The sequence below is a fragment of the Callospermophilus lateralis genome, chromosome 1, assembly GCF_048772815.1.
Source record: "Callospermophilus lateralis isolate mCalLat2 chromosome 1, mCalLat2.hap1, whole genome shotgun sequence".
NCBI lineage: Eukaryota > Metazoa > Chordata > Mammalia > Rodentia > Sciuridae > Callospermophilus > Callospermophilus lateralis.
Window position 1 is genome coordinate 64,155,299 of NC_135305.1, and position 24,765 is coordinate 64,180,063.

The following is a 24,765-nucleotide window of genomic DNA, read 5'->3' on the forward strand; positions in this document are numbered from 1 at the left end:
GAGAGAGAGAGAGAGAGAGAGAGAGAGAGAGAGAGAGACTACTAAAACTTTTTTTAAAGTATTTTTTTAGTTGTAGTTGACCCAATATCTTTATTTTATTTATTTATTTTTATGTTCTGAGGATCGAACCCAGGGCTTCACATGTGCTAGGCGAGTGCTCTACTGCTGAGCCACAACCCCAGCCCCAAGACTACTAAAACTTTAAAGTATAAATAACTAAAGTTTTATTAATGCTTTTAAAAAGTACCTAAGAGAAATTCAGTAGTTTCATTTGTGAGTATTCAGTTTTTCCTAAAACCTGTAAATTCTTGCTTTAATTCCAGAGATATACAGAAAAATATAGTGAAGACTAGATAGGTGAAGAGGGTTATCAAAGGACCATGGATACATTGGCATTTCTAGATGTGTTTTCCTCTCAGATTTTCATGCCAACCATCTGATCAGAGAAATGACTCTCAGTGGAATTGCTGATACCAAAGAATATCTGAGATTTACTTTTACCTAATTTATTTAGCAATTGATTAAAGAGACTAAGAGAGAGATTTTAAGTATATACTAATTTATAAATATATGAGTACTAAATTAAGCTATATGTATACATATAATTCATAAGTTATAAATTAAGTTTCTTTACCCTAAGTTTATATTGCTCCAAATACTTTCACAAACTCAGATATCATTTTGACAATAGACTTCATTCAAATGTTTAAACTCAAAGATGAACCTTGGATACAACACAAACTTTTCAAACTGTTTTACCATTCTATTTACTATGATGATATTCTTTACTAAACTCACTTTCAAAGACAATTACTTTGGTCATAACTTATTTAAGCTACTCAAGAACGTAGCTCAAAAGATTAAAGCAACATGGTTCTTTGAAAAGTTTTATTTTCAATAGTTAAAGACACTCAAAAAATATTAAAGGATAAGAGGTTTCTTGCATAAAATGGAAATAAAAGTTATTTACCTGGATGTTGTAAACACTCCATATACAATTGGGTTTTTAGGATCTTTAGAGTTCATTAGGAATACATCCTCTGTTTGAAAACAAAATTGGGGAAAGTTGCATTTTTTTACAGTTATGGAAAAGACTGAACAAATGTCCTCTGCGTGAACACCAACCACTTACGCAGTTCATCAAAATGGGTGTCTATGCCATTTGGGCCTGGCACTGAGCAAATCAGACGAGCTTTAAGGAATGTTGTCCATTTATTCACCAGACTTCTGTGTCCTCCAAAGTCATTCTAAAAGGAGAGATAGCCAGTTTTAGTTCCTGTGCATGCAAACATTAATTTGAAATATTTATTTTTTTGTATATTAAGATCGATACAAAAATTCTTTCTTTTTTTTTGACCGTTTCATAAATTTTTAATGGTATCATAATAGCATACAATACAACAGGAAAGATATTTTTTCAGTGTTTGATGCTACAACATAGATAACATATCAGTATTAAACATCATCTTTCTTTAAAAAACAGAAGAAAAAAAACATTTCTTTATGCAACTAAGGGAGTTCTTAATTCCTCATTTTTCAAAATTTCCATAAGCATTGTAAATGACCAGACACAAGTAAATATCATTTTTTATTTTTTATTATATCATTGGTCAAATCATTTACTCAAATTTTATTCAAGGAACTTCTCACAATATATGTCCAATGGTGATAGTAGACAATAAAAATCTACTATATTCTTTAAAATTGTTAAGAAAGTGGATCATAAGCATTCTCACTACAAAGAATTCTTAATATGTAAGGAAATACACATGTTAATTTTCTTGATTTATCTATCTACAATATGTACATATTTACAGCATCATGTTTTACATGAAAAATACATTCAATTTTTTTTTTTTTTTTGTACTGGAGATTGAACTCAGGGCCACTTGTTCACTGAGCCACATCCCCAGCTTTATTTTGTATTTTATGTAGAGTCAGGGTCTCAATGAGTTGCGTAGTGCCTCGCTTTTGCTGACACCGGCTTTGAACTAACAGTCCTCCTGTCCCAGTATCCCGAGCCGCTAGGATACATTCAATTTTTTTGAGATTACAAAACAATTAATCTTTAAAAAGTTATTTCACTTTTCCCATCCTGTTACCACTCTGCCATGGATGAACATTTATTTACTGTTGTGTTTGTTTTGTTTTACTGATGTCTCTTGCTCCTAATTACTGTGTGTATGGTTTTTTGTTTGTTTGTTTGCTTATTTGTTTGTTTTTAATACTGGTTTACAGCCAATACTTGGTATACAATAGGCACACAATGAATATTTACTGAATGAATGATAAATCCATGCCTCATAATCTATACTGAAAATACATTCCCCAATAAAAGAAGTTAGCATCAACTACTTTCAAAGCTTAAGGTGTTGAAAGAATTTATACTTTACAAATAACACACTGAGAAAATATTTGCATAAACTTCAATAAAGGAAACTCATTCCAGAGAAAATATTTTGAAAGTGTACTCTCACTGTAAATAAAACTGAGTTTTATCCTAAATGTAGCAATAAATTCTATTACAATGTTATATATTTACTACAGTCTTTTAAAATAATATTTATGTGCATACATTGAAGGAACATTTAGATTTCTTCCAAAATAGTGCATTGATTTAACTTTTGTTTATATGATTTTCTTAACTATATTTTTTAACCCTTGTAAGTAATACTTTAAAAATTATCTATATTTTGTGGAGAAATGAGTTTCACCAATAATATTTTGTTTGTACATTCCCAGAGAGTTAAAAACTTAATTTTCTAGTAATTGAACATGCCAGAGACAAAGAATTAGATTATTTTGGGATAAAAAAGAGACCATAAAAATATTTCAAATGTTTTGTTATTTTTCCCTAAAAAAGGAAGAATTGAATTTGAAAATTCCTTGGATCTGTTTTTGTGATTTTCTTTTTGAAAGATGCTTTAATATGTGCTAACTTTTTTCCACATTTTTTTCACCCTATACACTGCAGAGGAAAAGAATAGTACTGTTATCATGTCTTCTAATTGCTGGTACTAATTAACTCATGAGTATTTAATGAGCAATTTTATTCTATATATCTAACTTTATAATGTAATATGAAAATACCAAATTTCTCCTAGATATAATTTATATCTCTATATCTATGAAAATATTTTACATCTTCAGAACTTCAAACCAAGATCATTTAGTGTAATTGTGAAATAATGCCAGTTACCTCATAATCTTTATTTGCATATTTGTGATTGTGAAGAGTTACTCAAAAGTAACTAGAATGCATTTGCAATCACGTTCTACCATTTAAATATTTCTTGTACGGATACACATTTTAGTGACATTTTTCCATTGAATTTGCAATGAAAATGATGAGAAATAAAAAGAAGTAAAATATGAGTAGACAATGACAATTCTTCAGTTTTTCTTTACCTCACCTTGCATATCTGACCTATTCTAGCATGCGTGGCTTTTCCAGAATGTTCTCCATCTATTGCATTTTCACGGAAGAAAAAATATACTTTGTCATCTTCAGGGTTGTCACTCTCTGGGATGAGGTGAGCACTGATGAACCTTGGATCTGAGAGACAAATTGCAGCAGATGTATTAATTCACAGTTTAATAAGAATATGATTAAGTCCATTTCACTGTCTCTTAAACCCTTTTTTGTATAGTTCAAGAAATTACTATTTCCTTAGCTCAATTTTCAGTACATGAGAACTGTTCTTTATGCATTCCAAAGTATATTACAAATCACATCGTATTTCCAGAAAATTTAAATTCATTTTTTTCAGGTTAGAAGTAGATACACAAATCATCCATGTGACCATATGCAATGCAAATGAATTACTGGATATTCAAATACTTTGCAGATTTTAAGTGGTATTACCATTTCTAGTCTCCCTTTCAGGCAGACAAAACTATTAATTGGTGTGTTCCTGATTCCAGCAAAGCATGGGTGGGAAGAGAAAGGTGAGTTCTATACAATAAATGACAATGTCATTGTAATAGATACTCAGGCCCAAAACCTTGGCTTCGCTTTTGCGTCTTCTCTTGCTCTCCTGTATTCTATCACTATTATTCTCATTCATAACAATTTTTTACCATCCTTTTCTGAATCATTATTGTCAATCATGTTTAAAATAGATTTCTAACTAGTCTCTCTTTCTACCTTACCAACCTCCATGTCTTTCTCCATATGACAGCCAATGATACTCTGACAGGTCACTTCCCTCCCCCAGCCTCCATTATCTTTCCAACTCATAATAAAATGTAAACTCCCCCAATGACAAGATTATACTCTTGTCCATGTTACCTGTCACACCTTTCCTCCTACCTATTCCTCCTTCCTATGTACTCCTATAGAGCAATATCCCCTTCCTGGTCCTCAAACTTGTTAAGAAAGGACTCCTTCTGTCTTGCCCCAGAGTCAGCTTCCCTGTGTAACCCTTTGCCCCCATACACCAGGGCTGGATTCTTATTTTTACTCAGGTCTTTGTTAAAATGTTACATTAAATGACTTTATTGACTACTCCATCAAAAGCAATGAAATCCTTGCTCCTGGTCATTCTCTATTTATTTTCTTGCATGATGTTTTTCCCCTAACACTGTTCAACATCTGATGCAATCTCTCTTTCTCTCCATTTATCTATCAAATCCTCATTTGTTAGTTGCATATCACCCTTACCATCTCAATGGAATAAAGATTCTGAGTGCAAGACTTGGCATATTTTGACAAGGTGTTTAAATGCAGAGTTTAAATGGAGTGAGAAGTCAATAAATATCTGTGCAAGGAGGAAAGAGAAGAGGAAAAAAGAAAGAAGGAGAAGAAGCAGAATAAAAGGAAACGGAAAAGAAAAAAGGGGAAGAAGAAAAAAATAGCAACAACTACAACATAAAAACATATATCTGCTTATACTAGTGAGAACATACATCCGTAATGTTCAGAACCCCACTTCCAAAAATACTTTGTAAATAACTGGGTTGATATGGTTGCGGCTCAGACAGACTATATAAAAATATGAAATGGCTTCAATACTTTACCATGTAATGTGCTAAAAAGCTGAAAGCACTTGGGACATTGTAGACATTTAAATTCATACAATAATCTACCTTTACTCCATGGTGTATTACATTATTAAGGTAACAATGAAATATATACACACACGGGTCCGCACCATTCTTAAGAGACCAGGAAAGAGATCAGAATCCCTAAACTAGCTTTGCCCATGTACAGTCAAGATATTCAATCCTGATCTTCACCTGCGAATAATCATCTCTATCATGTGTTCTATGCTTATAACCTCCTTTTAATGTTTTCTCTGGGACAATGCCCTGAGTATATTTCACAGGGCTAAATTTCACTCCTTTTCAGGAAAATTATTCAGACTCTGTAAGTAATATAAAACATATGAAAGATTACCTATTCATATTGAAAGTTCAGTGTGCCAGTGAACAAGAATAACCAAATAATGGTTTTAAAGTAGAATCAGTACCAGAAGTTTTAAAGATGCAAAAAAACAAAGCTTGATTCTTAATTACTCTGAAGCATAGTTTTTTAAAAATTTAGACTTGTTCATATATATATATATATATATAGATATAGATATATATATATATACATTTATTTATACATATTTGTCTCATATGAAATGGCAAGAAGAATAATTAAAAGACATAGTAGGGATCCTAGACAAAAAACAAAGAATTAGTACTGCATTAATGAAGTTAATTTCCTAGAAATGCATATGTGCATGTGTACACATCTAATACATTTGTGCACACAAGTGCGTGTACATGTGTAATGCATACGTGTGTGTACACATTTCCACCATAAACCTCTTCATGCAAGAACTCAGCTCAGTCACATCACATTTGTGAACTTGGGAAAGCCTCTTCCCTCTCAGATGGCTGACTTCAAAATGGTTTTATTTCAAATTGTGTTATTTCAAATTGGGTTCTACTCACCCTGTCTGTCATAAATAATTAATATAAAAACAAATATTTTAAAATTAAGTTATGTAAAACAACTGTGTAAAATGTTAACAGATGTATTATTTTCATTGTGATGATACTGAAAGAAGCCTCCATCATACACTAAACTTGGCAATATCATTACAATGCAGCTGTAGACTGAGAAATCATACATTCTTCAACTTTACTACTGTAACAATGGAGAAGAAAGGTGTTCTAAGGTGACCTCCCAAATTGGGGTAGTTGTTCATGCAAGTACTTAAATAAAAGAGATTCCAAGTAAGTAAATCCAACTACTTTTGATTAGATGGCAAATGTGCACAAGACACTGTACAGAAAATAAATGAAAAATATACCTATTCCTGATTCTCAGGAATGTACAATCTAACAAAAGTAATGTTAGAAACAAAAAACAGACAACAAAGAAAACAACATACTACATGTATCGATGCTATATTTTTATAACTTGATGTTTGGGCATGGGAGAAGGTAACCAAGCATCTTATTTTTGTCTCAAATATTTGTATGATAATTATTATCTTACAAGAGTCAGCTGTAGTGAGAAATAATCCTAACAAGTTATCAGGCACATTCATTGTCGAAGAGCCTTCAATTCTAACCTTCCTTTATATCTGATCCTATAGGCAAGGAGGTTTTATCAACAGTCCCACACCTAGGATTGGCTAGAGCCAAAAATAAAATTATACATGAAAAATGAGAACCAAATTTTTCAATATGGGAGAATAGATTATTAGAAAGAAAACACTGTCAATTTAGTGTAATTTATCCAAGGAATTTGGGTTATATTGTAGATTTGGAAAAACATGCATTCCCATTTCAAAATAAAGGCTCTCTCTATTTTAGTGCATCTCCTAAGAATTTTAAAGGAGCCATTCATTTTTTAATATTTCAAACTTAGAAAAATCTCCTTTTTGAGTCAGAAACCTCTATCACTACACATTTTCCACTTCTTCAGTCTTACACATTTTCCTTTCCTTTCCTTCTTATGGTTTGTCTTCTCATATGCAATACATTTAGCCAGTTTCCTCACTGGTCAATCCCTTCTTCATTCAATCTGAACATTCTATCAGTCATTTCAAATGTTCTCACTATGATCCCTGACTCTTGGACTCCTTAAGTTGCCCTGTACTTGTTTTATAAAACCCTAGAACTTTTCTTCCCTGCTCTATTCCTCTTCCTAAGCATTACAAGAAAAACAATATAATTATACTAAATGGATTCACTATAAAATCAAACTATTTTTCCTAAACTAAACAAGAACTGATATTGCTAAACAAATAACTATGTGCTTTTAGTGCCTCAATATAGATTTATTATCAGCGACTGTTTAAAATAATCCTGATTTTCTTAAAATCTGCTAATGTATCATCCCTTATTTTACTTTCTAAAAATGGCCTTGTTTGTTGGAGTGATAAGAAGGACATATAGTTAGTACAAATTTCTCTTTTCTTCCTTTTCTATGTTTTCTATGGAAGAATGTTCTCCTTTCTGAGTCTAAGGCCCCATCTATGTACTCTCACACCAATATTTAAATAGCTTTATTTTTCATGCATTCACTTACCATTTATATTTTCACTTATCAATGTTTGCTAAGTTCCTACACTGTGCTCTGAATTGTGGAAGATTACAGGATAATATGGTGAAATGCTTTCTGTCCTAATAGTGATTACTGTCAGCAAGAAAATTCCAACAATTAAATACCAATTCTTATTTTGTTTGTTTGTTTTTTCATTTGTTTGTTTTGGTATCGGGGCTTGAACCCAGGGATACTTAACCACTGAGTCAAATCCCCAGCCATTTTTCTCTTTCTTTCTTTCTTTTTTAAATTTTGAGACAAGGTCTCGCTAAGTTGCATAGGGCCTCTAAGAGTTACTGAGACTGGCTTTGAACTGGGATCCTCCTGCCTCAGCCTCCTATGTCACTGGGATTACAAGCATGCACCACCATGCCAAGCCCAGTTCTTAAACTTCACGCAAAAAAAATAAGAGTTTGAAAAGAATGCAGTGGGAAATAGAAGGGGCAATTGATTTTGTCTTGAAGAAATCAGTGATTTTTTTCTTAGAAGATATGTCATATACTTCAAGACCTGGAGAATGACCCGGGTGCCTTACGTAGAAAGAGCACATATGCAAGATTCCAGAAATGTTCTAATGGCTCTGGAGGGAAATACTGAACTATTTTAAATTTATTAATGACTTATCAGAGTACTATTTTAGGAGAATCACTTTGGGTACTGCAGAGAAAAAAAAATATAGTGAGGCAAGAATGAAGGCAGGAAGACTCATTTAAAGGTTGTGAGAGAAACACAAATGAGAAATGATGTGTTAGGGGCAGTGAAGACAGATAAAGGGACACAGGCAGGAATCATTTGAGAGCAGACTTAATGAAGCATGTTTACCAACAGGCTGCTGAATGTATGGAGTAACAACAAAAACCATGGAAAATAAAGAAACTTCTGATCAAAACTATTTGTTGGAGAAGAGTCGCTGAGACAGGGAAACCTGACGAAGGGCAGGCAGATAGGAGAGTGGGAACTGAGTGAGCTCAGTTCAGTATGTCTAACAGGAGAGCTCTGTGACACTGCCCCATAGATCATGGATAAGAAGAGCTCAGGACTAAACCTGAAGTCATTGAAATTGAGCTGATAGAGTGATTAGGAAAATAACAAAGTAAAAGGAGAGAGAGAGAGAGAGAGAGAGAGAGAGAGAGAGAGAGAGAGAGAGAGAGAGAGAGAAATAGAGAGAATGGACCCTATGCCCCAAGAAAAGTGAAGAAATTAGCAAGTGGGGAGTTGTAGAAATAAAGGGAAATAGGTATTTCCTGGATTTTCAGTCTTTCCCAATTTTTCAATGTCTTTATTCTGTAAAAGGAAAATACAAAGAAGTTCCCAGACACCTTGCAGTTTCTTGTATCCACTAAACCATAGAACGGTGGGGCAGGCCCCACATTCCACATTCTTTCTTGTGTCTTTACTACTTAGCCTTTTGCATCATTCACTACTATTTCACTGACAAGCAAGAGAAGCTTTCAAATCATCCTCCTTAGTTGTCTTCAGCAATCAGCACAATAAGGTATTCAGGTCTTCCTGAAATTTTCATTGCTTTTCTGACTTCGTGTGGCTTTCATGATTCTGAACTTAAACTTTCTCAATTTCTCTTTGGGTACTTGGTTTTTCTTCCCAATGCTATAAAAGAAATCATTTCCTAGTTTTCCTTCCATTATTTCTGTATTCTTAATTTTCCTATATTTTTATTTCTCTGTGAGAATTTGTTCACTTCCACAGCCTCAATTATGGTGAAATAACCTTCTTGTTCTTCCTGTATCTCGTTCTACATTTCAAAATTATGGTTTAAATTATTTTCCTAGATAATTCACTGCAACTTTAATTCATTATACCTTAGTAAGGAACGCACCAAGTTTTCTTTCAAACCCACTTCTCCTACCTTTCTCATTTTGATTAATGCCATCATTAAGGCCTATATGTAAATTGTTATTTTACCTTAAACTTTCTCCTTCTTCTGTAGTCCATTTTGCACTCTAAGTTTATCAAACTTTTTTCTGTTATTGTTTTCATAGATTTTTTTCTCTTTTTGACAGCATAATTCATGTTATTATTATTATACATAACTATTTTTGGAATAATCTAACTGGTCTTCAACATGTATCATGTATCATGTATAAGCCATTTATACATTCCTATAGAAATATATGCATTTATAGCATGCATTTTCCATAACAAATTTCAGGTGTCATAGATATGACAAAGTAGTATAAATTAGCTGAGGCAAGCAAAGAAGACAAGAAGATTGATGTTACTCTGAGCCTGTAATAAGGCTGAAAGTACATATCACATTGATCAATGCATGTACTTGAGCTGGGTCACAATTTTGGCTCCAAATATTCTAGCACAAGAGGGAAATGGAAAAGCTTGTCAGTTTCATTATTCACAGTGAGCCCCACAGAAAATAAACTAAGGGCAATGAGTGTCATCCACAAACTAACCTTGACATATCTTTCCAGTGGAACTGACTACAGTTTCCCTTCTTTAATCCTTCATTCTAGAACATACCTCCTCCACTATTTTCATAAGAATATTGTTTGAAAATTGAATAGAAATTTCTGTTTCCATATTAAAAAGAAAATTTCCAGTATTGAAAGAAAGCTTCCTTCTTCTTTGATAATATTTATTCTTTTTATTTATTTTTTCCTCATTTTCATACTTATGATAGCTACCTATCCTATACCTCTCCTCTCTCCTCTTCAGCATCTATATAAAACAGTTTTCCCCCAAGCTTATTTTCATCTTTCCCACTGCAACACTCAAATATATAACTTTATCTTTTCTATCCTGGCATATTCAATCTGTTTTCCCTGCCTCCAGCCTCACCTTCCCCTAACCATGTTGTTCGTCTATCGCCTTTCAGCATACAAATCATTCACCAGCACCTGTGCATACACTACAATTAGAATCTATTAAACTCTATTTTAATCACTTGTTTTTTTCCTGTCTTTTTGTTAGCTAATCTCACTATTTTTTCCTTCCAGTTTAAGCATAGTTTCAAAAACAGTATATAGTTCCAAAATAAATGAATCATTATATGAATGAATGAATGAATCTCCAGAAGTAAAATTCATAGGTTTTTCTTAAAGAAGGAATCACATTTTCTTGCTTTTTAAAGTATGGTTTATTACAGTTTTCTGGATAGGTCAAGCTCCTCATAGATTAAAAAAGACTCAGGGTCCTGGTTAAAGAAATGCTTAGGATGTTGCTTCTTTAAATTTAAAGTATTCCTAAAAGTTACAACACAACAGCAAGTTTTCAAAATGTTTTCTAAAAGTTCGTGAATGTCCTTTGAAGCTAGAAGAAGCTTTTCTTTGATCTTATCCTTTTACATTATATAATTAATATGGTAAATTAATTTTCTCTTTGCAATTTTTCAAAATTAGATTTCATCAATAGGATTAAAATAACGGAAAACATGTCCATTTTATGTAGCTAAAAACAACACATATGTTGGAAGTCAGAGATTACCATTATCCTGAGAAACTACAAGCAATTCAATAACTTGTCATCAAAAACTCCCCATGGAAAAAGTTTACCAAAATTCATTCAGTTGACCTACTTTATTAATTCTCCATAGAAAGCTAAGAAGGTTCATGATGTTCACAAAGGAAGCTATTCTATGCTCAGTTATTCCCTCAAATGGGAAGCAGAAATGAAAAATCCAAACCCACCAGTTGTTTTTTTTAATCTGTGTCCTATAAAGTACTGAAGATGAAAATGCCTTCTCAGTCTCCAAATATGAATTCTTTATTTTAATGTGGCAAGTCCATTGAAAGTAACAGACCCAAATAAATAGATCTTTTAATAATGTAAACAGCTATAACACCCCTAGACCCCTTTCCACATGGAAATGTTCTCTGTGAAGTTTGCAAAATCCAAGAGGATGATGGTTTAACAAAATCTGTGAGCTCACACAATTTGAAAAGATTTCTTTCAGGAAGTTGATGATGTATATTAAAAGCTGAACATCAAAAGAAAGTGGATAGATCCATTTAAACAAGATCAAAGCACTTTAATCTCGCCCGCATAAAAATGCAATGTAAACACTTTGAAAGGTAAATAGAGTTAGAAAGGAGTCTCTCATCTGGATAACTTAAATGGTATGCCTTTGGGGAAGAGACTTTGTCTTTACAGACACTGGTACTTTTGCAATGCCCTAAGCACATGGTGGAAGCTAAACAAATAATCCCATTTAATAATCTTGGTCCAATGCTATCATGTGAAGCATGGAATCTTTAGTCATGATAATGGCATTAAACACTGAGTAAATACACCATTCTTTTCTCTTCCCCTTTATCTCCTTTACCACCCCCTTGACATTCTTCTACACCTCATCCCACAGATGGCATTTCTTGCAAAATTCATGTTTGGCACCACCTGCCACTTGTAACAGTACCACTCTGTTGAAATATTTTTAGCAGCTGCAAATTAAACTGTCCTTCAGGTGCAATCTCACACTTAATGAAAATGACACCTTGGCACAGGACACGCGGCTGCCTTTATGATTCACTTGGCAGCTCAAGCTTATTTAAATAATGAACACATTTTGCTGCTCTCAGCATTAGAATCAATCTGAATCTCTACTATAGCAAGAGCATTTGGCTGGACTTATTCCTTCCACCAATAAGCCCCGAAAGGACAAGGATTAGAAATATTTTTTCTAAAAATGAATTAAAGTTATAGAATGATTAATTAAAGCTTTTGGAATATCTATAAATTTAAGTTAGGATAGGTATTGGTTTCTTAAGACATAAATTATACATAGGTCATTTGTAAAAGAGAATGGAATTAATGATTTAATCGCTCTTGCACAAGTGCCACAAAGTCTAGAGAGTTTCATATCATGCATCACTCTTGTAAAGCATGTTAGAGGCTCCAGAGCAGAGAAAGAGAAAATTAATTCTACTGTCAAAAAAACAACCCTAAATTATCTATCTCTCTGAATCAATAGTGACACCATCTATGAGGTAAAAAGAAGGGTTTAGGATAGTACACAAAATAAAAGTACACACTCTTATTTTCTTCCACTTAAAAGGTGATTCCACTGACATTATGAATGGTGGTGTTAGAAAACCCTTGAAAAAACAACAAAGAGGCAAGCTCTTCCTTCATTGAGCATCTAAAAATTATTTTGTGATAGAACGCAGAGAAAATGGATGAAAACAGGCTTCTCCCACTCACTAGATATATAATGTCCAAAAAATCAATTAAATGTCAACTAACCTCAGTTTCCTTGTCTCTCGGCAAGTGCATATCTCTGAGAAGTGTTAGAAGAATTAGGAAATAATCTACATCTATTTCCAACATAGCATAGGCTTTCAAAATTACTACCATTATTATTTTATAACATTGTTCATAAAACTTGGTGAAACAGCCTACAAAGTATATATGTTTAAAAGTTAATGGTAACATAAACTTTTACTGCTAGTGAAAGCAAGTTGAATCAGATGCCTGCTGATAAGGAAGTTGCAAACCTGTTAAAGACAACAGAGGAAAACAAAGACTAATTGTAAATTATGAAAATGTCAAAATGCTATTTAGAACCCAATATCAAGGCCTCGGGCTTCAAAATACTTACAAAGTAACTGTCTGGGAAATTGATAACAGGGAAAAATCATCACCAGATGAGGGCCAGCATACCAGGATGGCAGCCACAGGGATGGATTCTTCCCTTTCAGCTCTGCCATAACACAAGGGAAAACAAAAGCCCCAAAGAATCAATAGACCATGAATGAGAACTTCCAGCACATTAAGAATGCAAGGAATGTAGTATAAGGTCATCTCACATTCTCAGCCAACAGCTTAAGCAGAGTAGACATATCATTTTTGGCTGTGGAATAGAAAAACCTCTGGCTGCCAGGGAATAGGCCTGGAAAAACTTTTGATGTTTAGCTAGCTGGGAAACTGTGAACAGTCCTTGGAACAGTTTAACCCCCAGAAAGGTTCAAGAGGAATCACATCAAGATGGAGAAAAGGGCTGATTGAAATAGAAGATAATTACAAAAGGTAAATGAAATTAAGAGCTACTGTTCATTGTGCCACTTTGTTTTGCTTTATATGCATTATTCTAATCCACAACCAATCTGAAAGAAACCCTTAGATTAAGATGCAGAGAATGCTCAAAGTACAAACCAGTAACTGGCAGAGCCAGGACAAGAGCAAAGATTGAGTTCTTTCTAGTACTTAAGTTGTGTCAAGTGTGTGCAAACCTGGTTTTACAGTGTCTCTAAGTTGCATGTACTTATACACTATTTGTTTATTTGGTGTATGAGGTTAATGAAGAAATTTGACTTTAACATTAATAAAAAAAAAAATAGTGGAAAAGTTTACTGCTTTCTACCCACGTAAAATAAGGCTATTGAATCAAATGGTCATATCCAAAGCAAAAGTCCCCAGCATTCCTCAACTGAAGGCAAATTATTAAAGAGGAAGTAAAAAAGCCTTTGGGATCTTGGGCTCATGAGCATAAACATATGAAGTTATCACAAACATAACTAGGCAGTGCAATGCCTTCAACTCTCAATGTCAAATCAAATTAATTGCCTTATTTCTCTGATGGACCCTGTCATTGACAGAAAACAGTTTTCCACTTTCATCTTTCCAGTTTTATCCCCCATATCTCGGAATTGATGACAATTCTTTTCTGATATGACTATATTTTTTCCTTAATTCTTTTGTCTTATTTATAAGCTCTTCTTTTTACTAAAGTATTGATCTTTTCTCTCCAAGACCACAACTTCAAGTTGTTCTTCTTCCCCATGAACACTTCACAATGTTGACAGTATGTATTTCTAAATATAGACTTAGTTATTTGATGGTTTTCCATTGGTTGTGCATTTCAATTCAGACTCCTTCAAGATCTCTACTCCCTAGACTCAATATATAATTCTAGGCTTATATCCTTTTGAACTTGCCCCTGAACCCCTTGTCTCATTACTCTGGATTCCCTAAACTTTCATTTTAAAATATTTATGTAAACCCCTCTACCAAGATCCTTATCAAAAACCTTGCCAAAATACTTCCTTTAAATTCTTTAGGAGGAAATTCTTCTGCATTTCAATAATATTTCTTTTCAATTGAGTCACACCTGCTGGACTAAATTATCCCTTACAATGACTCACATCTGTGCTTCTTAAATTCTTGGAGTCAGGGCATACCATTCCTCTTTGAATCTTCTCTAGCATTTAGGATATTTAAAGATACTTGCTAACTTGAACTCAGAGGACACTATTTTATACAATTGGTTTCCAATTTGTGAACTGCCTTCACTGAGATGATGGTGTAACCGCATGGCCATAGAGGAACTGTCAGAATATCCAGGTTAGTTCTATCACTTACTAACTGTGGAACTGGGAAGGTGTCATTTGGTATCTTTGTCTCAAGGTCTCATCCTAAAGTGAGTATGTGGATATGTCTCATCAAATGACCTCATAGATTTCACACAAATGGACTTACAATGATATGTTATTGTGAAACATGAAACATTCTTAACTAACACACTTCTTTTTCATTATTCAACCATGTGCTTTTCATCAGAAATGATTTTGGAAGAGTATCAGTGAAGTCAACAAAAACAAGCATCCTTTTTGAAAACAGAAGTAGAAGATTGATCTCAGGTGGCTATAATGGAAGAGAATATCAAAAAGATTCAGAAATTAGGAAAAGCAGCAGCAACATTGTTCTCTACCCTTAGACAATGACACAAGGATTAAAAGAATCAAAAAGAGGTTAAGTTTTACTCTTAATGCTGAGGCTTGAATAGCTGTTAGTCAGGCAAAACTAAGTATGCTAATACTTACAGGTGTTTCTCTGTATTCACTAGTTAACAAATTAGTTAACTGAAGTACATTCATGAATCACTATTCTTGCACTATTTAAATTCTTTAGAAAGTTGAAAAATATGATACTCATTTGAAAAAAATACTGTGTAATGATAGAATTGTTGCTTCTTCCCCTTTCCCATAGACACTTTTGATTATTTTAATTCTGATCCATAATTTCCAAGTTATTTTATGACTAATCAAAAATTTTGACTGACGTTTGACCATGTCTGTGATGCAGTATTTCTTGTTCAAAAATGACTCACTATCTCCATCTTCTTCCCATCTTCTTTTCTTACATTATTCATCTTGCTCAATGCCATCAAATGTTTTGGAGCTCAGGAGCCTAGAATTAGTCTTGACTTTTTCTTGTCATTAACATCTTATCAATCATCAAGTTTAATTTTAATTTCCCTCTTAAACATCTTTCATATCTACCTTTGTCCTTAATGTCCTCATTTAGATCCTTAAATTTTTCCACTTTTTAAATAACTATGTTTTTCTCCTCAGTCTTACCTTCCCACATTCTTCCATATTGATACGGAGTGACTTAATCAATCTTCAACAATGTTAATTCGTATCCATTATTCAACATTTTTCTTTATAAATTTTTTTTGGGGGAGGATATACTATTGTCTGGCAGTGTTTTATAAAAACAAATATTTACCTGCTCTGTGATTCAGTCATTCCATTCCTAGCTATTTAATCAAAAGACATGAAATGCTATGTTCACACAAAATTTGAACAAGAATATTTTAGCAAGCTTATTAAACAGAGGTTGCTATCAATAGATGAACAGGGAACACATTGTGGTATTTCTCTACAATTGATCACTATTTGGCAATAAAACAAGAACAAACTGTTAATACATGTAATGATGTAAATGAATTTCAAAAGCATTAGAACAAGAGTAACTATCATATAGTTGCATTTATGTGAACTTCTAGAATAGGCAAAAGGAATCTGTTGTGAAACAAAAGCACATCTGATTTATCTAAAGGTCAGAGTGAAGGGATCCACTGATAAGGAGGACACAAGAATTTTCTTGAGCAAATCATTCTTTGATATGGGTTTGTGTTAGAGAAGCGTATCATTTATCAGAACTCCTTGTATATTATACTTAAGGATTGGGCACCTCATTATATGTAAATTTTAACTCAAAAAACAAAATAATTGAAGGCATATTATTGTTAATCATTATGAAAAAGGTGTACTAATGTTTCAAAGTACTTCAATTTTATAAAAAATGATTGGTAAATGGAGAGGAGTTAATGAATAGATACATGATATATTGTAATAAATTATTAATTTGTATAGTCTAGGTGAAGGACAAAGCTATAGTTCTGTAAGGTCATTTTATCTTTGCTTTATTTGAAAGTTTTAATTTCAAACTATTAGAAAAAAATTTCTGTCTCCTGAGACAAAAAGTAACATATTTTCTTTTTAGTTTGTAGCAAAGGAGAACTCAAGCAAATATATGGAATAAGATTAAATTAAGAAAATGAATGTACATATATAATTATTATTATTGGTGGTGGATGATGTAATTTACTTTATTTTAACAATACCTATATTTATGTTCAGTCTTAAACTACAGCAAAATTCAAACAATATAACTGAGCCTGTTTATAAGTACTAGAGATTTTCAGAGATACAAGTTTGTATGGTAAAATCTCAATTTGTAATTAGTTTTCTATGTCTAGATAACAAAAATGTTCTTTCTACTTAAATATTGTGGTCTTTAATGTCTTCTATGTAAACAGGAACTTCTATTGTTGCTGTTATTTGGTACGGGGGTTTAAATGCAGGGTTTTGAATGTGCTCTACCATTGAGCTAACAACCCAGACCTCAAAAAGGAACATTTCCATAATGAAATTGTCCATAGGTGGTAAAATTGTTTTGGAAAGAAATCAGTGATAAAGTTTGTTTGTTGGGGCTGGGGATGTGGCTCAAGCGGAAGCGCACTCGCCTGGTTGCGTGCGGCCCGGGTTTGATCCTCAGCACCACATACAAAGATGTTGTATCCGCCAAAAACTGAAAAATAAAGCCTGTCATGTTTTAGTTTTATTGTTTCATTAATGAATTTGTACCTATAATATCACTTTAAGATCATTTTTCTAACATGGTGAATACCTTAAATTGCAGGAACATAGTGCTGAGCACAAGATAGGTTTTAAGGAGACTGGTTGATATCTAAAAATAGAAATGATATAATTATGCTCCTTATTCTCCATATTTTAGAGGGACTTTTTCCATTGCAAATTGTGGGAATGGTATATGGTACCTTGTTATTTACAAGTGCACTATGTATAATGGTTTAGAAGTCTGTGTCTTGTAATGTTACCTGTGGGTTAGAAATATTGATACCCTTAGATTCAATCAATTTACCTAAACTACAATGTTTGCAGACATTTCTATAATTTTTGTTATTTATTATATCTTAACTATAGGAAACTGCCATATTTATAGATGCTTCCTTGCATTAGATCTCCAATAAATAAACTCATACTGTGAATATACTCAGTTGTCCTTTCAACTGCCCTTCCATTATTTATATTATTATGCTTTTGAGTGATACTAAGTATAAAGTGGTGTGTGATTAAATAAGATTATTTTTGTCATTTGAGAAGATCAGATAGAATTTCATGCAGTAAATAATCTCCTGGAAGAATATTTTATTTATTTATCTCTCAATGGTTTCTCTCTCTCTCTCTCTCTTTTTCTTGATATTGATTTTGAGTTCATATAAATACATGAAAGACTTAAGCCAGTTGTTTTTCCTAAAGAATTTCTATAGAATGGAAAAGGTTTGGAGGAAAGATATTCATACTTCTATATTTTGTCAATATGGTCATTGTCAACCTGAAGGGGACTTTATAAAGTAGATGAGTTAAAAAAAAAAAAAAAAAACACAAAACTCTTCTCTGAAAAAAAAATCATTCTGTCAATGGAGTCCATATTCACAAAAATAATTAAAATGTTTTTCATAAAATACAATTAGAAATAACTTTGAACTTTTAAACTTGAATGAAGAAAACCAAGTCAGCAAGACTTCCTTTGCTAAATTTGAAGAAAATAGTACTTTCTATTTAGAAAAATTGTTGCTCCCAGTAACAAATAATTTATATGGTTTTAGTTAATCAATGACCTCACACCAAAACCTTCTCTTAAAAGGGAAAATTGGTAGAGTTTCAAGAAACACGGCATTTCCTAAACTACCTCATTTTAAATTAGAGCACGTTTTTCTTCCCTTTGCCAGAAAGTTCATCAAATTTTTAGACAGTGTGCTTACTGTGCTTTATTAAATGAGATGAAACAAGTGCATTTAAGTGTGTGTGATTTATATTTTAAAAGTTTCAGTGCTTAATCAAAGAGCTTAAAAGAAAAAAGAAAAAAAAGACGAAGGAAAAAAATCAACATTCCAAGTAGATATAGTACAGGCATGATTTAAATCTCTCTGAAAAGGAAGAAAAACATAGTAGTACTTCCTTTCAACTTTCTCAAATTCACAGTTATATCTCACTCATTGGCAATGTTTAAATAAGAACTGGATAAGTTTAGGATGCATCTCATGTAAATATTTGTCTAAACAAATGATATAATATTACTTGAATTGATAATGTTCTTCTCAGTAACTATTTGGTATTCAATTATTTCTTTATCATGTTGACAATATTTTGTTCTACTACTGGTTAACATGATTTAAACTGATCAGAAGAAATCATTTGATTTTATCTTATTTTTTAACCTTGAACAAGAGAAAGCTTATATTTTAGTTTTTTAAATATTAAGGTAATGAATTGATTTAATAGATTTTCTATTACAGAATTACCTTTGTAATATTGGAATTGATTTCACAATATTATTTAGAACTTGACTATTTATATATTCATTTCTAGTTTCTTTTTTTGTCCAATAGAGTTATTGTTCTAATAAATTGAATAACTTGAAAATCTTTTCTAGCTTTGCCTATGCTCTGAAACATTTCTTAAAGAAATTATACAAGTTTCTTGCTCATATATTTTATATATACTTCAAAATTAAGTTTATTGATGGAGTAAAATTTGGAAACAAAACCACTAAGCAACACAAAAGCAAAACAATTTCAAAACACTTTCTTCTTTTATTAAAGTCCTAAAATACAAGTGTATACCTGTATTTCTGATTTGTTTTTTAAAATTCAGAATCTATAGAGGACAATTCTAGTATGTTTGAATTCCAGTAGCAGTTTTATTAAGAAAAAATAATTATCATAAAATCATAAAACTTCATTGTTAAAATATTTTCTGAATACACAATGACAAAACATATTTTAGTCTGTGAAAATGTAAAGTCAATTTTATGAGAAATGGGGAATGTTTATTTTTGATATTTGCCCATTTCCTAGGGTATATTAATAGTTCCAGCTCAATAGTGTGACATTGGCAGAGGAGGTTGTCCTCTGAGTTGCCCTGATTAGGCCCTTGGGTTCTAGTAAAAGGGTAGTAGCTGTAAGAATGTGGCCTGATTCCTAAAATAAAATAATGGATTTAGGGACCAGGAAAGATTTAGGTCAATTTTTATTGGGCACAGGCCTTGGCAACATTTTAATAACGTGAGCATTATTATAGATAGAACTTAATTATCCTGATTACAACACTAGAGACACATTCAGAACTTCTATCATTCTCTGGCCAGAAAATGTTCTTAAAATTACCAGAAATTCAGAATCTCTTCAAAGTAGAAAAACATGTTTAACTGCAATATAATTAGCAGTTTCTGTGGCTTTTGTTCTTAAGAGACAATAATAGTTTAGATTCTTGAAGATGTCTAATTATATGGGGAAGGAAATTCAAGCAAGAAAAGGAGACAATTTATGGCATAATTTTCAAAGTAATTTGATTTTGTTGAAAACAATTCTTATTGCACACCCTGTTTAATCTGCAAGAATTTATTATCCCTTAAGAGACAATGATTCAAATTTCACATCAAGTTGCATTGTTTTTTTTGTACTTTCCTATTCTTAATATTGAAATTAAAGTGTTATTATTATTTTGGTTTTTAAGGATCATGTCTGTTTAAACTAGTAAGAAAATTGTTATTATAGTTATGAAATTTAGAGAGTGCTTAATATTGGTAATACTCGTGTGTATGTGTATATGATATCACATAACTATAATTTGAAATTTAATATTGCAAATTAAAATGTAATGTTGCCACATAAGACATATAATTTGTGATTTGATATTTGGGTTTTATTCTGAGTTTTGCACTAAAAATTTACCTCATTTTTCTTTATTGAGAATTTGGAAATAAGATATTTAAATGGAAATTACAGACAATTATACACATTTTTATACTATGTCAATGTTATATCACCCAATTTATCACTTAAAATAAAATTAGTTCTAGCCTAATTCCAATGAAAGATGGTTAATTCATATTAATCTTTTCTGAAAATATTTTTAAATATTATTTGAGACTACTTTTTAAACCTAGAAGCAACCAGACCTCTCCCATATTTTAAATGTTGCTATTAACATTTTATGGGACATGTAGTTGTGGAAGATTTTATAGACCATCATAAGGGTGCTTGCAGCTGTTTTAATGTGACACTGTCTCAGTGCATTGATTCAAGCAGCTTAAAATGGGACTTTACTTACTGTTGCTTGAAAATCCATCTTCCCTGTTCAAAGGATACACTTTTACATTTATATACTCATTTTAAATGAACAGAAGTTAATAATTTAAGAAGGACAATATTAGAACTGCACAGTTTCAATTAGATTCCAGTATGAGCAAGCTGAATCTAAGTAATAACCGATCTCTCTCTCTCTCTCTCTCTCTCTCTCTCTCTCTCTCTCTCTCTCTCTCTCTCTCTTTCTCATACACACACACACACACACATTCTTGAGTACTAAACATTCAGATATAAGAACATCTGCTGTTGAGGTACAATGGCATAAAAGCCATTGTATCTCCATGTCTCTTTTAAAAAAACAAAACAAAATGTCACGTAGCTTGATAGTTTAGACCTTCTCAAATTTTAATTAGAGAACTTAATAAAGTACAGATCTGGATTAATACATTTGGATGGTTCCTGAAGTTCTGCATTTTGAGCAAACTCCCAAGGGAAGGCAAGTTGCTAATTACTTCAAGGGTCTCACATTTTGGAGCAAGGGTTTATACAAGCTCAGTTTTCAGTGATTTAAGCTATGCATAAATAATGTAATTATTTGTTTTGTGAACCACTGTAGGATAGAATCCTTTGACTTCAGCAGATCTTTGTTGTTTAATATCTATGTTCCTCTACTTTATCTTCCAATAATCTATATAATACTTGTTAAATATTTCCTATATAAATGATATTGGAAAATAACAGAAATAAGCAATTTTTAAAAATTATAAATAATAGAATGAATATGCTAGAAAAAGAACACACCTAGAATTCAGAATTCAGTAGACATGGGTTTAGTCTTAGTTTTCACTCCATCAAAGGTTGCTACCAACCTTAAATGTTAGTAGCAGTTTTCCATTTCATAAGATTTGGAGAGGATGAAGAGATTATATAGGAAGCACTTTAAAGACAACAAAATATTATACTACCAATATAGGATTTCTGTTCATCTTTAAATTACTTATATAGTGATGCAAATTTTTCAAATAATTTCAATTAAATATTAAAGCTTTTGAATAAGCTTTGTTATAGCACTACCTTTCATAGCACCTACAGTTTAGTGAATGCAATTTAAAATAGCTGCTGATATCCATAATCAGTTTTTGGTTTTTGTTCAGGGCAGGCCCTGTATCAGCCTTATTTTTCCTTCTCTTCCTCCTCTCTCTCCTTCTCACCCCTTTTTTGAGTGCTAATATAGAATTGTTTTCATAGATACCTGATCTTGACTAATAAATGTGTTTTCTAAACCAAATTTATACTTCCAACTTTGATTTGAATAGAAACCAGTTTCTCTCATCCTACTTAAATAATACTAAGAAACAGTATCTAATGTCTATAATAAAGACTAAAATTAAGTTCAGTTTGCATTCTAGTGATTCTACTATTTCTATATTCTTTCATTAAATGAGTGTTGGAAAATATCTAGAACTATTATCTCTGAGCAATACTCTAGTGAGTTTTAAATAATTACACATTAAATAGAATATATTTCTTAGGCTATATGACAAGAAATGCAACATATACATATATTCCAAAGAAAGGTTAATTTTAAAAATATTCTTCAACATGTTGAGATCATGAAAAAAGTATTATATGTAAATGAAAAAGCAGTAAAAACTATAACATCAAATAAAATTTATAGATTTGTATGACAAAGCCCAGAGAAATTAATAAATGACTATACTTTATTTCACAGCAATAATTGTGCTTAGTTTATTAAGATGGGAATGGTTACTTGAAGCCATCTGTTTGGGACATGTTTTTAAGTTTCTATTCAGCCATTGCTTTAAATAATAAAACTAAAAGTTAAAAATCTTACAACAAAATAAAATCTTAATACACCTAGAAAAATCTCTGTATCAAGAGCCAAGAATGTTGCTAATAATTAATTCATTATTATTTCATGTGTGAATTTTAAAGCTCAGATCTTATTTACATTTATAACAGTCTAAGTCATCAATTATCCAACTTCTACTGAAACTAAAAGAATGTTGTTTCCAGTTCTCCCAATTCCTTGACTATTTCTTTCTAACCACCAAACATTTCTCCTTTCATTATTTTTGCTGACTTTCCTTAAAATTCCCTTATATTTAGAAATTTATGTAACTGAAAGAACATAATTTTAAAAAACTATAATCAAATTATCTACAAGTAACATACAGTTTTTCTGATTCCAACTGATTCCCACCTTTATCCTCAAAATTTAAAAAGGAAGAAAGTTTCCATTTTCTTGTCTTTCTGAATTCTCTTCCATATCTATTCACTAAGAAAGGACTGCACATATTTGGACAAAAGTTAGAATGTCTTATAAATTACTCTGTCTTACTATCACTTGACTGTAAAATCTGCAGTTTGTGTTTAGTATAAAAGCCTGAAAATCAAATGGATCAAAAACTTAGTGTTTCATTAAAAGGGAGATGGATAGCAACTGCTCCCTTACTTCATGAGTTAAATAATGGTTTTGAGATATAAAGATATCTTGTAAACACGTGCATATGATCTCATAGATGTGCTAAGATTTCCAAGTTTTCCATTTCATAACAAGTTCTCTAGGTATTATCCTGGAGGCCTGGGATCTCTCTATTCAGCTCTGCTCTTTACAACAGTCTCGGTTCCTACTGAGTGCTCATTGCTTATAGAAAATAGAAGTTGTCCAGGTAAGATGATGGTGGCTAGCAAATGTAGCTTATTACCAGTAATAATGGAGGGACTTAGAGCAACCAGGAAATGAAAAAGAGAAAAACAGTTTATATACATATTGTGTTGATTGATAAACCTGTTACACACAGATAAAAAGAAACACTGAATGAGATGAAAAGAGAATAGACTTGGGGAATGGAAAATATCCATTAAAAATAGAGTGGAAAAAAAAATAAAGCAAGTGGATAAATAGCAACTGAAATGGGTTATTTAATCTCTACCAAAAAAATCTACTTTTAACTTCCATTAATAATGTAGCTATTTACCTCTATAATATCATATTACATACTATCTTAATTGTTATTAATGACAGCCATATGGTCAGATATAAAATGACAATCTGAGTATTCTCAGCAATTATTATTTGTTCCAATAACATTTTGAAACTCTCTAAACCTGTGGAAAAAAGATCTTAAATATGCATCACATCTAACTTATATTACAAACTTCAGGGTTAAACCTTTAAAGAGATTTTATGGTGTAGTCTGTGGATGTTTATTTCAAATTGTGATGTTATAAATTTTATTATGGCAAGGCATGTTGTTTATTATAGTTGAGTGATAGCAGCAAAAATCGAATCAGGAAGTAACTGTTATACATTAGAAATTTTTCTTTCCTTTTTTTCCTCTTCTTCCCTCCTCCCTTTGCAGATTCCTTCCAAATAGTTGAATTACCTACTAAAAACTATTTTTCTTCTTTATGATTCCTTATATTTTCCATTCTAGAGAACATTTAATAGTTCCACGTAGTCAATCAGCACGATGACAACTTACTCAGCTTCCTGAGTTACATTAATGAGAAATGGAAATTTTCTTTTGCTCTTACTATCAGAATATTCTCTACTGGTGCATGTAGCTTTATTTTTTTTGCTTATAAAATATGATAATTTTGAGGAGTATGTGACTTGTGAATTCATAAATAGTTTACAACCAGAATGGATACATGGAGTTTGGAGCACATTCACAGAGGCAAAATGACAAAGTTAACTCACACAATGATAAACTTGGTAGAGATTTTGCAAATCTCCATGACATGGCTACTTTGCTCTCTGGTG

The 24,765-nt window shown here is 32.0% G+C and overlaps 1 protein-coding gene across 1 annotated transcript in view; it reads right to left on the minus strand.

Moving 5' to 3' along the window:
- Window positions 1-24,765, minus strand: part of Sema3a (semaphorin 3A) — a 189,859-nt gene that overhangs the window by 40,472 nt on the left and 124,622 nt on the right. Inside the window, exons 7-9 of the mRNA XM_076862561.1 lie at window positions 3,414-3,556; window positions 1,133-1,247; window positions 971-1,040 (exon numbers count right to left, since the gene is read on the minus strand). Of these exons, the coding sequence (XP_076718676.1) occupies window positions 971-1,040; window positions 1,133-1,247; window positions 3,414-3,556 (328 nt within the window). The remainder of the gene's footprint in view (window positions 1-970; window positions 1,041-1,132; window positions 1,248-3,413; window positions 3,557-24,765) is intronic.